General features: G+C 37.9%; 1 protein-coding gene and 1 long non-coding RNA gene across 9 annotated transcripts; one reads left to right on the forward strand and one right to left on the reverse strand.

The window, feature by feature from the left end:
- Positions 1–1,680: 1,680 nt before the first annotated feature.
- On the reverse strand, positions 1,681–2,216 carry LOC126919908 (uncharacterized). Its single transcript, XR_007711817.1, has 2 exons — positions 2,076–2,216; positions 1,681–1,980 (listed from the first exon to the last, which is right to left on the reverse strand). It is a non-coding gene; the product is annotated as an uncharacterized LOC126919908 (long non-coding RNA).
- On the forward strand, positions 1,784–15,650 carry LOC126919844 (PHD finger protein rhinoceros-like). 8 transcript variants are annotated; one of them, XR_007711795.1, is made up of 10 exons: positions 1,784–2,241; positions 2,753–2,909; positions 3,179–3,331; positions 3,404–3,691; positions 3,781–3,954; positions 4,152–4,324; positions 4,407–4,530; positions 4,878–12,389; positions 12,494–12,548; positions 12,828–15,650. XR_007711795.1 is itself a non-coding variant. In XM_050729464.1 (8 exons), exons 1-8 carry the CDS (start codon positions 1,784–1,786, stop codon positions 12,063–12,065), a joined length of 8,715 nt encoding a protein of 2,904 aa, XP_050585421.1. In that variant the 3' UTR covers positions 12,066–15,650. The 8 variants fall into 8 exon arrangements, 1 of the variants encoding a protein (XP_050585421.1); XR_007711798.1 differs by having other exon boundaries at positions 4,878–12,198; positions 12,289–12,389; positions 12,494–15,650; XR_007711792.1 differs by having other exon boundaries at positions 4,878–12,628.
- Positions 15,651–16,960: the final 1,310 nt, after the last annotated feature.

The raw sequence follows: 16,960 nt of genomic DNA on the forward strand, positions 1-16,960 counted from the left end.
GTTAGGCTGCCGTGACAGAGGCGTACTCGGACTACTGCCATCTCGGAGCTACCGATCGAAGAATAATTCGATCATTCACGATCAGACATACCGGCTATTATTTGTCACGTGCATCATCGCGCGCGAAATCACCCTCTCCGTCGATAGATCAATAATAAGGCATTTACTGCCTTTCGACCATTTCTATCTTTTTCTGTCTCTTTCGTTCTTGCTCTCTCTTGCGCGCGCGTGCGTGTTCATGTTTACGTGTGTGTGTCGAACTTGTGCTCGCGTGTTCGTATCAACATCGTGTGCGTATATATTCACGTTCGTGCATACCTGTGTTCTTACGTCGCGTGTGCGTATTTACTTACATTTCTGTGCATGTGTATTGAAATTCGGCTGCGTGTGCGTTCAGATGTGTATACGTGTGTATCGAGATTCGTGTGCGAGTCGAGCCTGTCGCCATCTGTATTGTCAATGTTGTCGGCCAGCAGGAGCACCACCAGCCCAATGGACCCGTGAGCATTTTCGACTCTCCGCCCGATCTTCTTCTAGACGTCTATTCTCGATCGCGAATCTCGACTTCCTCGTGTCGAGTCATCGAAAGTCATACAGCGATCGTTCATGGTCGAGCCTCGGCGCCGCTCGAGCGTCGCCGCGGAGTAACTTCGTCGCAATGTTTACATGCCACCCGCCACGGCGATCAGTTTCACCAAGATTATTGTGTTTTTCCAACTACTCGACGCCTTGTTACGTTACGGGAAAACTATTTCATTCGAATAATAACTTTTCCTGCTGGACTGCCCCATTTATAACCTCTCCGCGGCGGCCATCGAGGATCAACGGCCGCAGACCCCCTGCAATACAATCGGTCTATACCATCAATCCTTTTGTCCGAGTGTTATGCTCTCAAATGTGTTTGCATTATTAGAATTCTGGTATAAACATCTTAATGTGTGCTAATTAGTAGAATTGTCAATTTGTGTTATTGAATAGTTCTAATCTCAAATGTTATCTTTGGAAATTCAGTTTGCAAAGGAATGCTTTGTGTCTTACAGTTATGATCTCTGTGTAATACCAATTCTTTATCTATAATCACTTTTATATTTTTATTATGTGTAATAATACATTTTTACTTAATTGATGAACATTATTGCAGTGTGTATCGTATGAAATATGTTTCAATGATCGTATTCTATATATTTTTTTCTACGCAGTTAATGCTGTGTATTATAATTGCATTTATGTATTACTTTTAGTGGATTTGATTCTTTTTTTCTATTATTTCTTTGCAAACAGTTATTAATTTAAAATTATACAATGTAATGCACAAATTGTTGATTTTATATATTGCTTCGTTTTCACTTTAATGTGACATACTCCATTTGTTATATCTAAGCATGGAAGTTTTATTTTATGTAATATTTTTATTAAAATCATGTAATATTGTTATTCCTGTATAAATATTCCTCTATTTATGAAGAACAATTAATTTTGCACAGGGAATCATATTTGGTGTTAAGACATAGTTGATAATTATTTGAAGAAGTTTTGATTAAATTTTTTTAGCTTTTCTTTTAACTAGATTAAAGCCACAATTATATTTTTGTTTTTGCAGCTCCAAGAGGAATCCGCTTTCTAGATAATAAATACATGGACGACTATGTAGTGAGTAATTAAATAAATACCTTTGCTTCAAATTTTTTTTATCATTTATTTAATTAACAATCATAAAACGTTTTAGGGTGTGCGCGGCTCACCTGCACGTGCCACGTACCGCTAGCTCACTTGGTATAGTAGAATGGCACAGCGAGGCAAACGAATAAATAGAAACGACAATGATTTGGCGTCTTGCCCAGGCGCAATCAAAAGGCGCAAATGTAGGCTGGTTCCAGCGTCGGGTTCGTCGTCGTTGGCAGCTACCATGGGGCCCTCAGAAGAGGAGGAGACGATGGCGTCGTCCAGTCAAGGAGGGGCATCCTGGACCCCCAGACCGCTCTGTGACATTAAAATCTCTAGTATATATAATCGCTCCTCTGCTGAGGCTCCTGCAGAATTATTTCGTAAGGATTTGATTAGCGCAATGAAATTACCTGACAGTGAGCCACTAAGTCCCAATGAATATTGGGTTATTACTGATCAATGGAAACAAGAATGGGAGAGAGGTGTTCAAGTACCTGTCAACCCAGACTCCCTTCCAGAACCAACAGTCACTATCACACAAGCTACACCTATAAAGCAGCACAGTGAATTTAAATTGTAAGTCATATTTACGGTTTATTGTATCTTCTTTAAATATGTCTGAAAATAACTAAGTTTTGAATATGATAGATATTCAATAGTTATATTGAATTTAATAAATAATTTTGTTCGAAACAATTATTATAATGTTACTTATAATTTATAACACTATTGTCATTATCTACATGGTAATTACTGTACTGTAGCAAGTACTACTACAAGAGAAAAATTCTTTCTGCATATTAAAATATAATCTTTGTGGTTTCATAGAGTTAATAGAATGCTTTAAGAAACCACTGATCTTATTTTTCTAAAAAGAAACGTTAATATTTTAAAAATTATTTTAAACTCAATGTCTATTCTATATTTAGTTAGAAAATGATTTATATTTGATGGAAATGTGATTCTTATTCCTGATTTTTAGTTTATTTTTAGACATGTATCACTTTACATATTAATAACTATAATTAACATAATATAAATGAATAAAGTCTTTTAGTAATTTTCTTCAATGATAAAATTTTTATAGACCTAAAAAATTTGTAAGGATATCTCGTGATGATTATTTCAACCCTGAAGATCATCATTTAAGCACAACTCCAGCACGAGCAGAAAAAGCTTGTGCTTATGACCTTGATGATACTGATATTGCTTGGTTAGATGTATTAAATGGTGAACGTGCACAGGTATGTTTGAAATTGACTAATTTTCATCACATAACATTTCGTTAAATAAGTCAATAAAAATTTCTTATTTGATTGAATAAATAATCTATATTTGTCATTTACTGTTTTATTTTAGTAGATTTAATGGATATGAATAATAAAACTCTATATAATAAATATATGTATAATAGTTTTATTCTTTATAGCCAAAATATGAAAGTAAATGTTTATTCAAAATTGCATAGTTTTATTATATAATTTTATAATTTATAATTGCATTATAATTTTAGGCTGGACAATTGCCTATTACGGAATCGCAATTGGAACGTGTGATAGAAGAACTGGAAGTTCGTTGTTGGGAAAGAATACAAACTATAGTCAAGAATGAGGAAGGTCTTGGTATTGAGTATGATGAAAATGTGATTTGCGATGTTTGCAGATCTGTAAGTATCTGCTGATTAATTTCATAAAACAGGATTAATAATACTGAATAGTAATAAAAATTATTTTGTTAGCCTGATTCTGAAGAAGGAAATGAAATGGTATTTTGTGACTGCTGCAATATATGTGTACATCAAGCATGTTATGGAATTACTTCAATACCAGATGGTTCATGGCTATGCAGAACTTGTTCTCTAAGTCAACGACCAGATTGTGTTCTTTGTCCTAACAAAGGTGGTGCTATGAAGTGTACTCGTAGTGGCCAAAAATGGGCTCATGTTTCTTGTGCTTTATGGATCCCAGAAGTCAGCATTGGTTGTGTCGAAAGAATGGAGCCTATTACTAAAATATCCAGCATTCCGGTATATGAAATATATATATATGTTCAATATAAATTTTATAGAAAGAAAAATAAACATTTTAAGTTCATATAATAAATTTTTATTTATAGCAAAGTCGATGGGCCTTAATATGTGTATTGTGTCGAGAGAGGGTCGGTGCTTGCATCCAGTGCAGTATAAAGACGTGTAAGACAGCGTATCACGTAACGTGTGCCTTCAAATATGGCTTAGAGATGAAGGCAATCATTGAAGATGAAATGGCAGACGATGGAGTAAAATTAAGGGTACTATTCAATAAACAATTATTTTAAACATTATGGGAAAAATAAAATGCTTTTTTGCAATATAAATATAGAAGAAAATAGAATTTATCAAATAATCGAAAATATTAATTCAAAAAGTACTAAATTATTAATTATTATTACAATTTTTTGGTATTAGAGAATAATAATGTGAATATTAATGTAAATTTTATTTACAGTCTTACTGCCAGAAACATAGTAGAACAAATACGAAAGATAAAGTTCAAGGTACTGGAAGCACTATAGGAAGTGGAGCTGACAAAGCAGGATCAGATTCCGAAGATGCGGAGTCTAGAAGACGTAAGAGAAAAGACATGACTTCTGAAGAGAAAAATCAAGCACGTGCTGCAAAGTATGTGTTTAATCACTATTTCGTTAATGTTTCTTTATCAACTTCCTATATTTATTATAAATTTTCGTCTATTTTTCATTAGACTACAAGAAATCGAAGCAGAATTTGACAAACACGTGAGTTTAAAGGATATCGCTTCGCAGCAGTTAGATGTCGATCCTGATGGCATTGTTTATATTTATAATTATTGGAAGCTCAAAAGAAGGGTAAGTAAGATTTGGAAACATCACATATTAGTTGAAACTAATAATAATTTTTTGTTGTTTACTATGTGCCTCTGTACTAATGATTGTTACTAATCTACGATTTTTCTATTTAAGATTATAATTATAAAAGTAATTTGACTTATTGATTTAATATGTTTGAATTACTTGTTTAAATTTATTTTTTCTTATACCCTATTTAAGCATTCTATTTCGTTTCACTAATTTTAGCGTTGTTTCTTAAAGTCAACATTTATATCGAGAATAAGCAGAAAATCATAAATGAAATAAGTGAATAGCTTTCTTATGTTAAATTTGTTTTTTCTTAATTTTTTCATTTAATTTTATAGGCCGGTCATAACAAACCGCTTTTGGCACCGCGTTGTGGAGAACTTTCGGGTAGTGGATCGCGTAATCAAGGACAAGCAGCAGATCTTGAAAAGATGAGGACATTCGTGCAATTGCGTCAAGATCTGGAAAGAGTTCGAAATCTATGTTACATGGTTGGCAGAAGAGAAAAACTCTGTCGAACCTTCCTCAGATTACGAGAGCAGACTTTCCACAAGCAAGCTTTAGTAATGTCTGGTCCACCTTTACCACCGTCAGCAGCCGCTGCTGTAATGGAAGCAAATCATGGACCTTCGATATACGACCGATTATATTCCCACCCTGACTCGGAGGATCATACTCACGACTTGGACACGATTATTGCCAGAATCGCTGGTATAGACTCTCCGACTAATGAAGAGAAGAAGACTCAGCAGCAGCAACAACAACAACAACAACAACAAGATTTTAATGGTGCCTCTAGTAAAAAGTTATACTTCAACGGCTCTGTCCGAAGAAAGACTCTTTATGGCAGTGATCTATCATCTGTCAGTAGTAGTGAAACGGACGCGGCTAAGGTGAAGACAACCGAAAAATCGAAAACTGAGTCGAGTACGGAAGAAGAAACTAATGTTTCGACGAAAACTAAACTATCGCGAAGAAAAACGAAAAAGACTGTTCAATCGGCTGATAAATTGCATTCGGCGCTTAGGGATAACAGTGAAAATGAAAAGCTTGTGAATAGTAGATCGCATACGCTCGAACATATGGAGAAAGAATTAGGAAGTGCTTCTGGTAGTGAAAGCGACGAACTGTTAATGTTAAGCGGTGGCGCAACGAAACATTTTACTGCTTCTACTATTTATTCAGATACTGACTCTGACTCCCAAGAACATGCATCTCATTCTGCGGTTTTAATCACAAAAGCAGCGGTGAAAGAGTTTTCCGCAGCAAATTTGTCAAAAAATTCACAAAAAAGTTTTGGCAAAGATCCCAGACATGTCGAATCAACGTATCATAATACAGGATCGAAGAATAAAGAGAATCAAAATAAAGCTGGCTCTAAAAAGAAAGAATATATACCTTCCGCATTAATCGTTCCACAGAGACAAGCTGCGAAAAAAGCTTCGGAAATTATGCAACGCACACAGCAAGGCAAAAAAGACAATTCGGTGCCTGAATCTACTCCAGAAGTAATTAAATCTCCTGTCGAGGAACTTCCGAAATGTTCCTCGTCGAAGCAGTCAAAAGACAAAACCCCTAATAAAAAACAGAGAGAAAACAAACAGTCGAAGGAAACTAAAAATAACGATGTATATGATTTCGATAAAGAAGATGGAACGGAGATTTTGGCGTATGTGCCACAAAGACAAGCTGCCAAGAAAGCCGCCGAACACATCAAAAGTGGCATGGGTACTAAGACTACGCAGCAAATCGAACAGGAGACGCTTGACGGAAGATCGAAAAAGGAATCTCCAGAAGCAGGAAAAAGGAAGGAAATTAAAAAGGACGATTCTTCCAGAAAAGAAGAACTTCCTTCACGAAAAGAAGAAACATCTTCATCATCTTCTTCGTCGTCATCTTCCTCATCCTCCTCGTCATCTTCATCCTCTTCATCATCTTCTTCTTCCTCATCCTCTAGAAAAGAGGAAGTTTCATCCAGAAAGGACGAATTGATTTCTAAGAAAGAAGAATCGTCCTCTAGGAAAGAGGAAATCATCTCGAAGGAGAGTCGCCCGAGAAAACCTAGAAAACCGAGCGACCGAAAGTCGTCGGTGCTTTCAAGCAACAGCGATAGCAGCAGTAGTAGTAATAGTTGTAGTAGTTCCTCAGAAAGTAGCAGTGATTCCGAAAATCCAGAACGTAGGAAATTTTCAGATGAATTGATGGACGGTTCTTCTTGTTCTACTTCCTCTGAAAGTGATACTGCTAACAGAACGAAAAGTAAATCGGTTACAGTTTCAAGCACAACAAATAGAAAGCAACAGTCTAATAAAACGTCACCAGAACGACAGGATGCTGAAAGAAAACAAATTTCAGGGCGGAAACTCAAGAAGCTGCCCGAGAAGAAGCTTAAAACTTCCGACGGGCGGCGGGGACCTGAGTTTCAGCCGCCTACTGAGAGAGAGGAATCTCGTAGAACCTCTAAAGAACAACAACAGCCACAGCAACAAGAAGCAACTGTTAAAAAGCAGGATCAAAGAGACAACAAACAAAAGCAACCAGCAACAGCGGGAGCTACAACAGCAGGAACAGAGACTAATGAGGATCTGCTCATTGGGTCTGGAGATCATGATGGGGCAAGAAGTGTTCCTGGGTCCAGACCTACCAAAAAGTCGGGTCAAGCTAGTAAGCAGCAGTCCTTGCCAAGGAAAGAAGATAAGAAGACCAAGTCCGAAGGCAGAAAACGAAAACCGAACGAGTCTGTCGCGAAGGATGAAAAGAGTGGGAAAGAAACGATCAAGAAACCGGAGAAACGGTTAACTGACAAACAACCTGTCAAGATAGCAGAAAAGAAAAACGAAGAGGAGAGTAGAAAAGACGAACCAAAGATTGTTGATCAAGGAAAAACTAACGAATGCACGGACAATTCTTCAAAGAACGAAGAGAAGAAAGTTAAAAAGATTGGAGGCAAGGAAGCGATTAATATTTTGGAAGAAGAGATGAAACAGCGTAGAGCGGAAAGGGACAGTCCGAAAAAATCATTAAGGGGATTAGATAAATTGTTGGAGAAACGTGAACATCATGATAAAATGTCTAAGAGTAAAAATTCGGAGGTGAAAGTTGAGAAAGTTGCTTGTGACGAGGAAAAGGAAGAGAAGGGATCCGTGGAAGAAAGTCAACAAATGAAAGAAGCTGTGAAAAACGAAGATCGTAAAAACCATATTAACGAGAGTGATATTATTATTGAGAAACCAAAATCGGAAGAACAAGTGGAGGAAGAGATAATAAAGAAGGATATTTCCGAGGTACCAGAAATTGAGAAAGTTATAGCTGGAAAGAAGAAAACAGATCGAAATCAAACGAAGAACCTGGAGGAAATTGTCGAACAACGAAATGTTGAACCACCGCAGAGTATCGAACCTCAGCCCGTTCCCATGGAAGACAATGTGCAGAAAGAAAATAGCAAAGATGACAATATCAAATCTGTTTTGGAAAGAGTTGAAAATTCTGAAAAAGAACATCAAAAACGACGAAAATCTGCAAATAGATCAATTTTCTCGCCACAACATGGAAAAGATGCGAGTGTTTCGGAATTGTTTGATTTTGACCAAGATATGTTAACAGAAGAAATAGTGAACGAAGATGGATTTGGTATATCAAGAGATGCGGAAGAACGGGGTGTACCATTAAGTTTCTCGTTCAATAATGAGTTGTGGTTCAAGGAAGATTCGAAAGAAGATAGCGCGAGGGAAACATTGCATCTTGTTGAGAAATTGCGTATGGAACTCTCGAAGAAATCAAATTCTAGTCAGTTCGAATTAGAGGCAGTACCTGTGGATGGCGAAATCAAAAAGGAGGAACCACCAATAGAAAAAACGTACGAGCAACAGCAACAACCACCGCAGCAACTCCAACCGCAACAACCTCAACAATCCCCGCAACTTCAGCAGCAGCAACAACAACTTGCTCAAACTCAAGCAGAAAAAGAGACAAAGATCCTCGAGCCTATTGCAGAACCAGTCCTAAACGTGAAAAATGTTGAAATTTCCGAAGAAGAGGTAGCTATTAATGAAACCCGTCCTAGCACTTATAATAAGAGTACGGTAGAGGAAAAGAGGAAAACATGCTACTCGAGCGGTAACGATAGGTATGCGGCCTATGAAGAGGATCGTGAGGCGAACAAAGTAAGCTTAGTGGAACGATCGAAGCTCGATCGAGCGGAGACTGACGAGAGATGGGTTCCACCAAGCATCAATAGTTTTGAACTAAGTGATGTGCAACATTTGAATGCTTTGATGGAGACGCAGAATCGTCGATACAGTAATCATCAATTTCCTAATGAAACTATTCCAGAGAACGATTCTATCACGCGTACTCATTTGACCGCACCGAGTATCCAGGAACAATATCTTTTGCAGCAATCACATTCGATTCTACATAGCCAGCAAGAGCCACACGAAAGGGCGATACTCGATCAACAGATACCTGAAGAAAATCCTATGGAAATGATGAACAGACATTTGATCAGTTTGCCAGCATCAGAAGAGGATCAGGCTGCTGAAATGATGGACAGGGTGCTCGATAAAGAGGACGACGTTGTCAGACAGCAGGAGTACGATCAAAATTCACCGTACAATGATATAAACGGTCGTCCAGACACCAGGTGGGCGGAAAGTCAAGTTTTGCCTTCCCGAAGATCTACATCTTCTTCGATTACTTCCGCCTCTTCCGCGGAGGATCATTCCATTCCACCTTACAAGAACGTACCGAGCATTCCGTTTCCACCATGTTCCATGGAAACAACATATTATGCGGATTCGAGTTACGGTACCGGTCCGGTCAGTCTATTTCCGCCACAGTCCTGTGCAGCACCTTTACCTTACCCTTCTCCTGGACCAGCTCTTTTTCCGCCAGCATTTGGAGCTGCGTTTCCAGGAGCTCAGTCGTTATTGCCACACGTGAAACCGCTAGAAGATTCGCTTAATCTACAAGCTTCACCATGTACCGCAGCATTCACGTCTTCCTCGCACAACATGGCCCTTACCGCAGCCATGGTCTCGCCTACTAAGATAGTCACACCACCTCCACCGCCACCGCCACCACCTCCACAAGTCACCGTTCCACCTGCAGAACCTATAGAGAGGACGCAACAACAATTACAAACGCAAGTAACCGGTTCACCTTCGTTGCCAATAAATTTCTTAAACACCGTAGCACCAGAGAGTCATGCCAGCGATACCGTTGTCGAGAGCCTTCAAGAAGCTCTAACGGACAGCAAGAGCCAACATTCTGGGAAAAAGTCACCTTCCAAACCTACCAGGACCTCTGCTCGTGTAACATCTTTGCAAGGGAAGTCTCCGGGAAAATCTCCGAGGCAGGAAACCCAGAAAAACGTTCCTGGAGCGCGAGGTCGTGGCAGAGGTTCCAAAAATTCGGCGCAACACTCCGGTTACAGAGGGCGTGGACGCGGAAGAGGCAGAGGTCGAGGTAGAAGCGGACAAAATTCAGGACTCACTCTGGTCTCCGGCGCGGGTATCGGTCAACACGACGACTCCATTCAGAACAAACTAGTCGGCACGGTTTACGACTTCGATTCCGACGAAGATTCAACTAGTGAGGCGAACATTGCCGATTTACGCACTATGAGAGAGCGAAAGAAGTCGACTGATGCCGCGACGGCCGGAGTCGAAAGGAGAGATTCCACGGCCATGGCTTCCGGAGAAAGCGTTCAGTCAAGACTCTGCAGTCCTGGAGGCAGTAGGAAGTATCTGGAAGACAGGCGACTCTCTTGCTCTCCAAGTCATGATGATTCTGTTGTCGTGGAAAGCCAGTCAAACGCTGGACAGAGCTTCGATACCGTCCTACCACTTATTCCAGGTCCTGTCGATATGAGAACATACAATTCCACTCTTGATGCTTCAAGTTCTTCTACTTTACATGGTCAGACGTACGAGAATCATTTCCTAGGTACGTTCACGAGCGTCTCAGCTAATGATCCTGCTCTCCCGGATATCGAAGAAGACCTCGAGAAAGAATTCGGACCCGCGCTGATCAAGCAAGGTCAAGAAGACTGTTCAAAGCCGAATTTTGATGCGAGTATCGACGCCTCATCTTCTGGCTTTGTTGACGCCAATAAAGTCTCCTTGACAGATTCGAGAAACCAGCTGAAAGTTAAGATCAAAGGTCCTTTCCTGGATGCTAATTACGTTGCTACCTCGTCGGTACCACCGCTTGCACAGCAGGCACCCGTGATAATCACACCAGCCGCTACTAGTGCTTCCATCGCTTCTGGAACCTCAAACCTTAGACGAATGCGAAAGAAGGAATTGCTCCGGCAGTACTGTTCTCAGGATATGAATATGGACGAGCCAGGCTGTGGAAACCTGGCTACGTCAGCACCAATCATCATGCCACAGATCAATCGCACAGTGATAACAATACCGAAAGCGGTTGCTTCGATGACCAGTATACCCACGAGGGAAGACTACAAGGCAGTCGTTGATGCGAACATGGAGAAGAAACGAAGAAAAGAAAGATCTGCCGGGTTCTTGGATACTAACGAGGAAGAGGGAAGCGTCGAGAGAAGGCGGGGCAGCGCTACTAATGGTGCTAGTTCCAGTGGTAACGCTCCAGTCGGAAACACGGATCGTAGGAGAGGCAGGCAGAGTAGTGGCGGTAGATCGACGACTACGACCACCACGACCACTACTACGAACAGTGGTCCGCCGAAGTTGAAGATCAAGATCGGTAACAGCATAATTGGTGGCCAAGAAAGTGGCCAGGATGACAGAACGAGGATCAGACCGCCGAAAAAGCGGTTGTGCAGTATTCCTAGTAGTACACCGAGCATCGAGGAGTTAAAGAGAGAGAGTATGAAATTCAGGCGTATGATCATGGCCGGTTTCGATAACGATGAGAAATTAAGAGGGAAAAGTAAAAAGGATAGAAATGGTAAACGAAAGAAACGACAGTCGAGTAGAAAGGAAGCTAGGGTACGTATCCTCGAGGGTGGAACCGCTCCTCCGAAACTAATAATAAGACTCGGCAAAGGTAATGATTCTCCAGATGAATTACCGATTTTGCTCACGGATGAGGAAGAAGAGGAGGAAGAGGAACGACATCCGACTGATAGTAGAGTAGGTCCTCCACCTCCGGAACCGGCCAAAGACGAGCCTGTTTACCCATCGGTAGCTGCTAACATCGAAGAGAAACAACCTACCGACCCAGATACTGGTGGTAGTGCACCCAGAAACGTTCGTTCGGCGAAAGTCACTCCGATTAGGTTAAAATTGACGCGCTGTCAGGAGGGCTACGAGTTGAAAGGCCCACCAGTCCACGGTGAGGAGTCCAGTTTAACGAGGGAGAAACCGGAGAGTCCTGAAGTTTCGAACGAGATAAGAAATCCACCGATCAAGGGCCAAGACGAGGAGGAATCTTCCAGAGAGGAGGAAGAAGAAGAAGAGGAGGAGAACAATAGTTCCGTGCAGAGGGACTCCTCCACGTGTCCTGCCACAACAAGTATACCGCAGGGATGCCAAGTTAGGTGATAATTAATGATACTCGTGGAGTAATGAAGCAGAGGACAAGAACACATACACACGGTGCTTGTATGATTTTTACGATCGATAAAGAAAACGGACTCGATACACGCTTGCGGTGAAAGCACGTTGCCGTAATAAGGTGAAAAACTGTTCCTCCAAGTGATACGGTCCAAAAAGATCGAGGTACTGCATATTCTTACAAGACAATTTTTTATCATATTTGTTGCAGCGTATCGTTGGCTTAGTGGAAAGATCTAAGAAAGAGACAGACAACACTGATGTCGTCGTAGGCTTCAAAACTTCAAGTTTTTGGTATTTGCTTTAAATCAGGTCAAATATTTTACTAATATTATTAAACTGAATAATACTACTTCGATAAATAGATCGATATTAATAATCAAATCGTTAGTGATCAAACATTTTTTGTTTTGCAGATAGATCCGTTTAGGTTCAAGATTTTCAATAGGAGTTGTACATATAATTGATAAAGTACGGAGTATGAATTTTATCAACTATTTTCACTAAGCCTATGATACGATAGTTCTTGATACAACATTTTTTACAAAATTGTATGTAAGAATTACTTGCAATAGTCTGTTGATGATATTTATAGACCATGTTTTTTATTTTATTATTATTATATTTTATTATTATTAATATTAATATTATTATTATTAATCATTATCATTATCTTATGTATATACGATGATTATTCTTTGTTCATATTAATGAATTTCTTTTATAAATTTCACCTTCTTACGGCAACAGAATCACGAAACAAAAACGCTCATTTCGGCGAGAGGAACAAGGTGGTCGCGCGACTTCTAACATATACTCGTTCTGGACTCGCTTCAACGGACGTTCTCCTACGTTAAATGAGAAGAATTTATACTCCTCGAGAAAAAACAAAAATAATCCGGTTTTATTCTTAAACAATACTCGAGAGATGAAAACGGGCGTGCCATTTCGCGGCGGCGACCAGATGTCTGTTTTTCCTTGATGAAAGAGAAAGCAGATTGAAGAAACAGTCGAGGTTGTTGACGAAGGTCTCCATGGAATCTACTGTGAATTCAACGGACTGATGTTGTAAAGAAGAAAAAACATTTTTTGTCTTGTCTACACGAATTCTCTTGTGTATGCGTGTATGTCTGAATTATGCGTGTGTATTGTATGTGTACAGAGAACTTGAAAAAAAAAATAGGAAGAAACGATTAAAAGAACGTTGGATTAAAACGGGGATGATTCTCGAGATTACTTCGTATGCGGCCTCGTCGGAACTTTCACAGTAAGAAATAGTTAATTGTACATAATTGTAATCTACGATTGTATTTAGTCTAAGTCGAATAAGAGGAATACATGCGATAAGAGGATGAGAGCTGTGAGTACACGAGGGAGAGAGTGAAAGACCGGTGAGTGTGCGTGAGAGATTTTGTAATCAGTGCGAAGCTTACGTGATGGCTGTGTTTTACCACGCGGTCCGATCTTCCAGGCAAATTAATCCTGGGCCGCGCAGAAACGTTCAGTATCCCCCTCCCCCCGCCCATAATTACTGGGTCGCTCGAGTGTTCCCCCTCTCCCCAAACAAAGTGGTCGATTGACATTATAGTAGAAATAGTATATATTTAAAAAATGCAGAAAAGAACATAACAAGTAAAAGAAGTAATAAACTTTCGGGCGGAGAAAAAATTGTAATTTAGCCGAGTTATAGACGAGGACAATCTTACTGCGCAGTAGCAGTTTCTTCGATGAATTAGATCAATTAATCGTATAGTCTACCGCAATAATATGCATCAACTATAATTACGCAGTTATCTTTAGTATACGAGTCACCTAATGTCCGTTGTTAGATATATTTATTCGTATCTAGCATTGTAGGCGTGTAATAATATACTTTTTACCAAAGTAAATTCGTAAGAACTATCAACACGCATTTCTCATCGCTTTTATGATTCATTTGGTATTATATATAATAATATATATATATATAAATAATAATATATATATGTATATATTATATATATATTATACATATACATATAAAATATATATATCAAAATATATTTTATACCGAGTACAATGTTAATAATTTATTGTATTTGTTATTGTAAGTAGGTTCTACATAGAATGGAAATACGTTTTTTACACAGTAGTATAGTTTATAATGCGATAGTTAATTCGTTTTCGCTCTTTCTGGTTTTTACGTTTTTATTTTGGCACCGAACAATCTCATTTTTTAACTCATTTCCGGGGAACATGAATTTCCCTTTTAAGGATAACTGCGTAATTTTACGATGATAAATAAACATCCACTCTTATGGATGTTCATTAAAAGAAGAGGACTATATGAGAAATAGTAATCAAAAATAATCGTCCATATCCATATTGGAATTCGTTATACATTAAAAAATGTTTGTCCTCGTTGGACTTTCGCCGTGTGTGCCAGCGATAGAGGGACAATTTTCTTTCTTATGCGGAAACAAATATAAATTTTGTTTCCTTCTTCATTCTGTGACGAAGATAAAACGTAACTTCTTCGCTCGGAATCCGGGGTACGGAATTTCTCTGCGCGGACCGATGTATTTGACCCTAGATCCAGTCAATCAAATTCCCATATGTCCGCTTTTCTGTACTTATTACTTTTTTTAATTGCAACAATTATTTTTATTCAACTACAATGTGAAGTCGTACTAAAATCGAGTGTCGTATGCTATTTTTCGGAATACATAACGATTTCCATAGAAAAAAATTAGTATTGTCAAACGATAGTTTTGTCTATATTTTCTACTTTTTAATATTGTTTTACATGCGTACAGAGTGTCCCTTTAGAAGTACCGTATCCATGTATAAGAGATTCCTGAGCTAACAGTACTATAATTACATGTTTCTTAAATATTTTTCTTTTGTTATTTTTAAGTTATTGACGATCAATGTTGAAAAATATAACAGCTCTAATGTATCGTACTTTCACGATATTGTACCTCTGTACGAATATTTTGTACGATTTTTGATACAATTTTGTACGACTGAATGAAATGTCTGTAAAAGAATTAACAAAAAAAGGAAAGGGATAAAACAAAACGTTATTTAAACGTTTTTAAATAATTCGTGACTCATGAGTCACTTTTAAATATTGTTGCTTAGTATTTATCAATTTTAAGAATGATTTCATTTAATGAAATCATATCTTCGTAACGATGGAGTTGTGATCTATGAAAACGTGCAAATGAAATGTTTTATAAATGTTTTCTTTTTTTTTCTTGCTGTAACAATATTCATTTTGAACGACAACATTTTATGACCCATAAAAAGAGTGGTCTAATCAGCATTTTTTATAAGTCAAAATAAACTATATGTAAAATGACGGTGCAATATGCTACAAATACCTATACTTTATTATATTCGACTATCTCTTTTTCTTGCTCTTGTATGATTCTCAAAACCGTAGAAACATTTAAAATTATGTTACCTTAGCTCAAGAATCTCCTCATTTAGAAAATGTTGTACAATATTTTATTCTGTATATTTATACAAACAATATGGGGTACAAAAGAATCATTGTAGATCGTTCTAATAAATCAAAGCTATCACGAAGATTATCTCGCTCAAAGATGACGGTTTTTTGTTTTCAAGTTTTGATATGTATATTTTTTGTTATCTGTATGATTGATTTTACATAGAATATAGAGAGTTACAGTTAAATGCAATTGAATATGCGGACTCAACGAAAGAGAAGTTTAACTTTAATCAACTTGTAAATAAAATATAATCCCAACTAAAATCAGAAGAATTCCAATCGTGATTTTAATCGTGATTTTAGTAAATAATCGAGTCAGCTGGTTCTAGGGTCGAACGAGATGTTAATATTAAATTATATAGTCTCCTGAATTCTGAGACGAAGAATAACGTTATACGTCGTTGGACGCCGGAGAAAAAATTCGTCGGCGATAAGCGGAGCCTTAGAGGAGCCTATTACGTTGTACAGAGAAGAAGCAAGCCATGCAGAATTGTTTAATTTCGAATTGTTTCTTGCTTATGCTAAGCATAGAAAGAAAATTAAAGAAGCTGATGAATTTTGTTATAATTTGTTGCACGTGTCTGCATGTAAAGATAGAAAGTGTAGACACTTACAACGATTCAAAAACACATACGTGCATATATAAATATATAAATAGTTTTATTATATTGCAAAATGAAATAATACAATATTTAGCTACTGTATATAGTGTAAAAGAAAAGCTGGTCTTGTAAGATACGGATTAAGGTGTTTTAATGTGCACATAGCCGCGTCATTGTCAATGATGAGTATATTATTACGATTAATAATAATTACAGTTTTTTAAAAAAAAAGAGAGATAGATATCGTTGAATACCATTTTGTTTAATCCTTATTTTTTGTGAAAATATCCATTAGTATCTTAAAAAGTAATTTAAAATACATACCTACCTGGTTGTGTAGCTTTGTCACTTTTCTCGAGAGGGCGCTGATACAAGATTTCAAATTCTTTGGATAACACATTATTGTTACATGGTAGCTTGTTGTTATTAATTGTACATATATCCAGCTATAATAGCCTTGCAAAAAACTTACACAGTCCTTGTTTAATTCACATTTGTAATAAAATGAAACCTACCCTTGTAGCAGATGAGATGTTTCCAGAAGGTGCTGGATCTTACATCGAATTAGAAGAGGTACGTATCGGTTTAATAAGGTTATGTTTACGTTGAAACATTAATTTTTTATTAGTAAATGATGAGCTAAACATCGTTTCTTCTCCAAATTATATATATTGATAATTTTCGAAAAGTTTGTAAATGGTTGTTCTGAAGGAAAAAATAAACCAATACGAATATTGATAATCATGAATTTATTAAAATTATTTTAGGTTGGAGGTAGTCGTTTA

Source organism: Bombus affinis, chromosome 8 (genome assembly GCF_024516045.1).
Source record: "Bombus affinis isolate iyBomAffi1 chromosome 8, iyBomAffi1.2, whole genome shotgun sequence".
Lineage (NCBI taxonomy): Eukaryota > Metazoa > Arthropoda > Insecta > Hymenoptera > Apidae > Bombus > Bombus affinis.